Below are 8,488 nucleotides of genomic sequence, written 5' to 3' on the forward strand. Positions count from 1 at the left end.
GGCCCCCCCTCCGCCCACTCCCCCTCCCCGGCAGTGGGCTCCCAGGCAGCCTGAGCCTCCCCAACTGGTGCCGCCCCCTGCTCCATGGAACCCGGTTCCATCCAAAGTCCAAGGGCTGAGGAGTGGGGACTGGCAGGCAGCTCTGCCTGTGGCCCCCCAAGGAGATCCATTAGGTGAAGCCAGCTGGACTCCTGAGTCAGACGGGGACTTGGAGAACTTTTATGTCTAGCTGGAGAATTATATATGCACCAATCAGCACTCTGTATCTAGCTCGGGGTTTGTGGATGCACCAATCAGCACTCTATATCTAGCTAATCTGGTGGGGACTTAGAGAACCTGTCTAGCTAAAGGATTGTAAATGCACTAATCAGTGCTCTGTGTCTAGCTCAAGGTTTGTAAACATACCAATCAGCACCCTGTCAAAATGGACCAATCAGCTCTCTGTAAAATGGACCAATCAGCAGGATGTGGGTGGGGTCAGATAAGGGAATAAAAGCAGGCTGCGGGAGGCCAGTGGGAAACTGCTCTTTCCATGCTGGGGATGCTTTGTTCTTTTGTTCTTCACAGTAAATCTTGTTGCTGCTCACTCTTTGGGTTTGTGCTGCTTTTAAGAGTTGGAACACTGAAGGTCTGCAGCTTGAATCCTGAAGGCAGAGAGACCATGAACCCACCAGACGGAAGAAACTCACGTCTGAACATCAGAAGGGATAAACTCGGGTCACGCCATCTTTAAGAGCTGTAACACTCACCGTGAGGGTCCACACCTTCAGTCCTGAAGTCAGTGAGACCAAAAACCCACCAATTCTGGACACAAAAATTAGCTGGGCATGGTGGTGCGTGCCTGTAATCCTAGCTACTCAGGAGACTGAGAGGTGGGGGTGGCAGTGAGCCAAGATTATGCAAATGCACTCCAGCATGGGCAACAGCGTATGGCTCTGTGTCAAAATTTTTATGACAATATGCTACAGAGGTTCGTGGTTCTTATGTGGTGGCAGGGAGGCCGTGCTCAGGTGTTCCTACCTGTAGCTGCACTGAAGCCTCCTCAGACACTGGGTTTTGTATGTTGCATTATTCAATTGGCCATTTTGTTTGTTTTCTTTTAGTTTATTTGAGACAGGGTCTCACTGTCACCCAGGCTGGAGTGCAGTGGTGTGATTTTGGCTCACTGCAACCTCTGCCTCCCGGGTTCAAGTGATTCTCATACCTCAGCCTTCCCAGTAGCTAGGACTATAGGTGTGCACCACCAGGCCTAGCTAAATTTTTCTTTGGTAAAGATGGAGTTTCACCATGTTGGCCAGGCTGGTCTTGACCTCAAGTGATCCACCTCCCTCAGCCTCCCAACGTGCTGGGATTACAGGCCTGAGCCACTAGGCCTGCCACCCCCTTCCCCCAGATTTTCTTATCTTACTACAATTTCTGTCCCCAGGAGTGGGTCCACATAATTCAAAGTACCTAGGCCATCCTAGTGCCAAGAATGCCCCTCTTTTCTCCTTCAATTCTGCTTTCCACTCAGACTGCCTGTCCCACCTGTACTGCAAGAGAAAGGAGACTTGATCTGCTTTGGCACTGAGGTTTTCGGGAGGTCCAGGTTGCTGATCCAGCTTCTTTCTGGACAATGCCCCCAGCCGACCTGGGTGTCCAGTGTCTGAACATGTTCAATATATACGTCTACTAGGTCTGTCTTCCCAGAGGGGTTGAGGAACCCAGATGCAACAGGAGATCATCGTCCTCATTTTCCTTCTGCCCTTTCCAGTTTAGGGATCTGCATTTCAGCAAATGTCCTAGCTGATTGTTAGCACTCTGAAAGTTGAGTTCCACCAGGGAAGACCTAATGTTCTTTCTGCCTCTGCTGTGGGACATCTTTGCCCTTAAGAGCCTTATCTTCAAGGTCTAAGGCGCACATGAGTTGTAAACACTACCTTCTGTTGCCTATTCTAAGGAAGAGTGATTAAGAGTTGTACGTTTACTAGATGGTCCCTAAAGGTTTGCAAAAGATGTGCTTAGACCAAAGGATAATCCTGTTTTCTGTTGTACAAGAGCAAATGTTGCAGAAATGTTGCCTGAAAACAGAATCAAAAGACACATCTACTATCATGGATATGAATTCAGACACACTTAGGATCAAATCCAGACTCTACAGAGCAGCAGCTGTGTAGGTTTGGGCAAATCCTCCCAATTTCTACTCCTTACCCTCTTCCTCTTTAGAAAGGAGGCATTTTCATAGAATACTCTGGTGATTTAAATGCTACATGGAGTAGACAATACTGAGTACAGTGACAAAAGCATAGATGTATAATAAATGCTAGCTATTAATACCATCAATAATAACAGTGTCACATCTACTGTCAGGATAAAAAAATTCTGGTTATGTTTCAAGATGAGGGCTATCGGGGAACCCACTCTTATTAATAAATACATCCACAAAGCAATAGTGGTCAATGAGGTAGAAGAAACAAGTTCTCAAACACATCATCATTCTGCTTCGATTTCTGGGCAATCACTAGGTCAAAGGCTGAAGCATCCACTCTGAAGCAACCTCCACAATCGCGCTTTCTACAAACCTTTTCCTGGAAAACTGATTGGAAAAACTCACATCTTGCATCAGTATAGCTGGTGTTAAATATACTTGTCTAAGGAATTGAATTCTTAAAGTACCCAATATGGTTTGAAGAATGAGCTGGGAAAAAATAAATTAGCCTCTCACAAGCTTTGGGTTTTCCCATTTAGGAATTGCTTCATTGTCAGGATTTAGCAAATCAATCAGTTCATTTGTCTGTGAATTATTAAAATAAATGAATGCAAATTACTTTTCATTTACTTAAGCTTCCCAAAGGATGTGCATAGAGAAACGAGAAAATCCTGAGACATTTGAAGAAAGCAGGACAGGGTCAATATATTAGCCACTAAAATGCAACAGATACCAATGGGGTTTTTGAAGCCATCAATTGCCCTAAAAAACACCGCACTTCAAAAGTTTTCGATTCCTGGGTAATGGAAGAAAGTCTTTTCACCATTATGTCCTTTGTTTATTTTCTTTCTCCCCTGAGAGCTTCCTCTCCCTTCTCTAAAATGTTTAGCAACATTCTTCTAAAGCATGAGGCTGAAAAAACACTTCCTTAAAAGAATGTTCAGATGTGTTTGTCTTCGGACGTTCTCTGTAGTTGGGGGTAAATCCATCCTATGGAGACAGGGCTTGGGATTCTGAGTGCATCACTGAGTCCCAATCTTCAGACTTTTGAAGGTGCACAGGCAAAGTGAGAAACTCTTGACAGAGTTTAACAACAGATTTGTGCAGACCTCCTTCAAACCGAAGAGAAAACTGTGGCCAAGTTCTCCTGTCCAGAATCACTGAATTCATGGTTTGTCCCGCCTTCCAAGGACAGACCAAATGCCTGCTTTGCAAAGACCAATGCCTGCTTTGCAAAATAAGCCGGAGCTGATTATGACAGCATGTTTCAAAAGACAAGCTAAAACTTGCCACACCTTTCTCAGGCAAGAAAGTGTAGAACCACAGAATGGGCAGAAAGATTGCTGCTGAGTGGCTCTGCTGAAAAGTCATCCAGCAGAAGATGATGAATTTGTACTTCTTGTCTGAACACTGCAACCTCTGTAGAACTGAAGGTAGGGGTAACAGGTTGAGTCAATGACATCCGCAGAGCCCCAAACCTTGGTCCTGGAGGACTTCTAGAATATATTATTATCTCATGGGTCTTCGTTAACCTGTCATCCTCTCTAATAGGCTTTAAATTTCTCAAGGGATGAATGTTTATGAGTCTCCAGTAAAAAGGATGGTGCCTGGCACAAAGTGAGCACTCAAGAAAGGTCAGCTGATTTGTTGCTAAGACTATTCTAGAGCCACTTCTGAGTACTGTTCAGGAACCAAAGGAAACCCAGATAAGTCTTGAAAATTCTGAGATCTCCAGGTCCAACCTTTATTTATTTAAAAAAAAAAATTGGTTTCATGCTTATTTTGAAAAATTTAGGAAATCCAGCAAAGTTAAACATAAAAAAAACCAAAAACTTACCAATATACCCAACTAATATTTTGAAAAAGTTCTTCCAAACTTTTTCTCTGTTTATACATTAAAAGAAAATACAGATGGGATCATACTGCATGTACTGTTTTGCATCTTGTGTTTTCTGTCTAATCCGTGTAAAGTGTTTTTCTATATCATGCAATATTCAGATTCATGAAGGCTGACAGTGGTGTGTTGGCACTCGCTTGAACTGACTTTCGAGAGTCAACTGTCTGCCTTCTTCCTAGCCCTCCATTTAGTGACATAATGTTGATGACATAATGTTGATGAAATCAATTATGGGGAGAATATTTATACCATGGCAATTGACAAATGTTACAAAGCAGGACCTTTTTTTTTTTTTTTTTGGAAGAGTCAGTCATTAAATATTTACTAGCACTCTGCTGACTGTACAATATTCATTTTATTAACCACAATAATTTGTTTAACCAAGCCCTCGCTACCCGACATCTAATTTGTTTCTAAGCTGACATGTTTTGTTGAATGCAGAAGTTAGGCATGTAGCTATGATCATTTCCTTAGGGCCCACTTTCAGGAGCTGAATTATGAGATTAGACTCCAGAGCATTTGTGAGGGTCTTGATACATGTGGCCAAACTGCCCTCCAGAGCAACTGCCAGGAACAGATGCAACTGAGGGTGTCCCCGGGAAAGTGGGAAGTAAATCCCTCGCAAGGGGGAAGGCACCAAGGACATACCTGTGGGCACTTGGCAGCGCTGTAGCAATCCCCGGCTGTGGCAAAAGGGACGGGATGTCCTTCGCTTGTCCTTGCAAATTGTAAGTCAGTGGCTGTGGGGTGGAGAAGGGGTTAAAGGCAGGGGAAGTTAAGAGTGGGAGAAAGGCAAGGAAGGAATGGGACATTAACAAGGAGACAGAAGGGAATAAGAAGAATAAGAGGGAATGGGAGAGAAAGAAGCAATGTGAACTATTAGTGGGCAAATGGATCCAGATGCTCACTAGCTTTTTCCTCATTATATTTGTGGTTCTGGGAGCTTCATTCCCCGGGCTTCATCAGCCCCGAAGGTCTGTCTTCCCACAGTATGGAAGCCAAAAAGGGGGTTTCAAACGACTTTGGAATTGATTCCTACATAAATAAATATGTGAATCACCTCACTTAAATGTAGTGTAATTGGCTGGTTGAGAACCTCCTGTTATCCTGCGTCACGGGCTTCAGGCCAGGGGGAAATAAGCCAGAAAGAAAGCATTTCCAGCTACTTAGGAGTGATTCCCTGAGGTTTCCTCTGTCCTCCTGTGGCCTAGGCACTATTATTGCCAAAATGTGGAGCAATTAGAACCCCCATCTTGAAATTATTAATGGCAGTTTCTCCAGTTTGGGGCTAGCTTGTAATTTTTTATTTTTTAAAGAGTCAATAAATACAAGGCCAACCCAAAGTGCGTGTTGTTAACCCCTATTATAGCTCCTGAGACGAGCTCTGCACATGAAAAGGGAGGAGTTAACCTGAGAATCCTGCAAAAGCTATCTGCCAGAGAGACTGGAGGCCAGAGGCAGGTTCCATCTTTCCGCCTTGTCTTTCGGGAATGGTCTTAGTCTTTCTACAGTTCACCACACTTTGGTGAGAGGGAAATCCCAGTGCTCCATTGTGAAAGGAAAGCGGCCCTTGCCTGCTTCAGCATGTAGAACCCTTGGGTCTTAGCTGGGGTCTCTTCCTAAGTGGAGAAACTGCAGACCCTCTGCCTTTAGCCCTCATTAGTCTAGCTGAAGGAAATTTAAAGTATCTTGGTCCAAATCACGTTTAATCTATCTCAAGAGAAAAGCAATGCAATGTTATGGGTATAATGTTAATAAGGAAAAATTAATTATTCATTATTTCTGTTTTTCCTTTATGCAAGGGAACATGTTGAGGTATTTCAGCTGTCCTTAACCACTTCTATGATTAATGTCCCCAACAGAGATGCGAGAGTATGAAATCAGCCCCCACACAGGCTAGTTTAGAAAAGGTAATTCTGTGTTCCACTTTTCTTCTGCAAATTGACAACTGAATAAAATTAGTTTTATGTCCGTGTAAGCATGTACCCTGTGCTGGTGAAAGCTGGGGTGGGGGGTGAATGTTGCCCATGAATTTCTTAGCTTTGGGGTTTTGTATCTGCTGTTTATTCTACCTTGAATACTTCTGCTACCACCTCTGCCTCCCCCACACTGCCCTCTGTGCCTGGCTAACCCTAACTTGACCTTAGGGTCTCCATTTCAATATCATATTTTCTGGAATGCTGCCCTGACCTCCCACATTTCAATGGTGCTTCTTTCATGTGCTTTCATCTACTTCATTCATTCAATTCATTCATCACAAATTGGAGAGAGCACCTGCCTTGTGCGAACCACTTTCCAGACACTGGGGATACAGCAGTGAACAAAAAAGACAAAACTCTGCCTGCAGGACTGTCCTCGCTGCACTGTAAGCTTCCAGTGTTCTTCCTCTCCATACCCTCAGCACCTCCCTGCTAGCCAATATGCAAGAAATGCTTGCTGTCTGAATGGAAAGAAGAACGCACACGTTCCCACAGGACACCTCACCAACTTACTTATTATCTGCATGCTGGTCAGGTCTATTCTGATTTTCTGAAAACTGGAAAACCCAGCCGCCGTGTAATCCTTCCGACATTGGCAATCATCACGCCGGCTCCCGTTATAGGGACATTCCGTTGGGTTGTGTAACCTAAATTATACAGAGAATGTTCTGGTAAGGATGGGAAAGCATTTCTAGGGATCTCCAGGCCTCTGGGATCTTCTGAGCCTGGCTCTCCTACCTGTGTCCATAAACCTCGGAGAAATTCTCTGAGTCTCCATGCACCAGTGTCACGTACTCTTTGGGGTGGTCAGAGTGCATCCCCGCACAGAATATCTGAAAGACCATAAATAACCCAAGAAGAGAGGCTCAGAAATGAGGTAATGAGAGCAGTGTTCACTTACTCTAAAAATATTCTTGAAATAATGACTGGTATCTGACATTCACCTTCAGAAGCTTTCCTCTAATCATCAGGAAATATTCACCATCTTCACTGGCACCTTTGAGTCTTTTTACTTCCTTGCAATTCTGGGGTAACTCACCTAGAAAACACAAATCACAAAAAATAGGGTGTGATGCTCCGAGATGTGAATTATCTGCCTATAGAATGAATGACATTGTTCACACTAAAACTTTTTAGCAAAGGGAATGATTTCTTTAAGAAAAAATTCATATTTCTAAAAAGGGCAGGCAATCAAATGAACAATGATAATCCTGTTCTTCATGCTAAAGAAAGATAATTTCAGTTGGCCAACTTACAGTTATAGATATTGCGGCAGGTTTTTCGTTCTTCTGGCTTCAAATCAGTGTGGCATAAGTGGCTGGGTTGGTCCTCATTGGTTAAACATTGCACAGATCTCTGCATCACTCCAACACCACAAGACACTGAGCACTGTAAGACAAATGGGAGTCGGCGGTGTGGCTATGGAATGTGGGAGGCATAGGCTTCCGGTGGTGTGGAGCTCAGAGCCCTGATGTCATCCTGTACAGAGTGTCACTTCAGACTCTGTGCCACTGAATACAAAAAGCTGACATTTATTGAGCACTATGGGCCAGTCTCTGTGCTAAGCGTTACAGATTCATATTCATGCATTTATAAAAACATATATATGTATAAAACACTTATACGTATGTATAAAATTTGTGTAATTTTACACACACACACACACATAATTTTTTCATTTAAGCTTCACTGTACCCCTATGAGATAGTATTACCATTATCTTATTTTTACAGGTGAGATTGGGGCTCAAATATTAAGGAATTTGTTCAAGGTCATACCCTAACTGCTTCCAACTCATCATACACTTTTGCCTGATCACTTTTCAATTCTTTCTTTTTCTTTTTCTTTTTTTGTTTTTTGATATGGAGTTTTGTTCTTCTTGTCCAGGTCAGAGTGCAATGGCATGATCTCGGCTCACTGCAACCTCCACCTCCCAGGTTCAAGCGATTTTCCTGTCTCAGCCTCCCTAGTAGCTGGGACTACAGGTGTGCACCATCTCGCCCAGCTACTTTTTGTATTTTATTAAAGCAGTGTGAAGAGGGAAATTTATAGCACTAAATGCCCAGGAGGGAAAGCAGGAAAGATCTAAAATTGACACCCTAACATCACAATTAAAAGAACTAGAGAAGCAATAGCAAACACATTCAAAGGCTAGCAGAAGGCAAGAAATAACTAAGATCAGAGCAGAACTGAAGGAGATAGAGACACCAAAAAACCCTTTAAAAAATCAATGAATCCAGGAGGTGATATTTTGAAAAGATCAACAAAATTGATAGACTGCTAGCAAGACTAATAAAAAAAGAGAGAAGAATCAAATAGATGCAATAAAAAAATGATATAGGGGATATCACCACCGATCCCAAAGAAATACAAACTACCATCAGAGAATACTGTAAACACCTCTATGCAAATAAACTAGAAAAT

The 8,488-nt window shown here is 43.0% G+C and overlaps 1 protein-coding gene across 2 annotated transcripts in view; it reads right to left on the bottom strand.

Annotated features, from left to right (window-relative positions):
- ADAMTS9 (ADAM metallopeptidase with thrombospondin type 1 motif, 9) overlaps positions 1-8,488 on the bottom strand; it is a 185,666-nt gene that overhangs the window by 19,930 nt on the left and 157,248 nt on the right. For both annotated transcript variants that reach the window (XM_011980349.1, XM_011980348.1), the window contains 5 exons: positions 7,321-7,453; positions 7,009-7,103; positions 6,803-6,897; positions 6,578-6,711; positions 4,734-4,825 (listed from right to left, as the gene is read on the bottom strand). In XM_011980349.1, the coding sequence (XP_011835739.1) occupies positions 4,734-4,825; positions 6,578-6,711; positions 6,803-6,897; positions 7,009-7,103; positions 7,321-7,453 (549 nt within the window). The remainder of the gene's footprint in view (positions 1-4,733; positions 4,826-6,577; positions 6,712-6,802; positions 6,898-7,008; positions 7,104-7,320; positions 7,454-8,488) is intronic.

This window comes from Mandrillus leucophaeus, unplaced genomic scaffold (genome assembly GCF_000951045.1).
Source record: "Mandrillus leucophaeus isolate KB7577 unplaced genomic scaffold, Mleu.le_1.0 Scaffold210, whole genome shotgun sequence".
In the NCBI taxonomy this organism is placed as follows: domain Eukaryota; kingdom Metazoa; phylum Chordata; class Mammalia; order Primates; family Cercopithecidae; genus Mandrillus; species Mandrillus leucophaeus.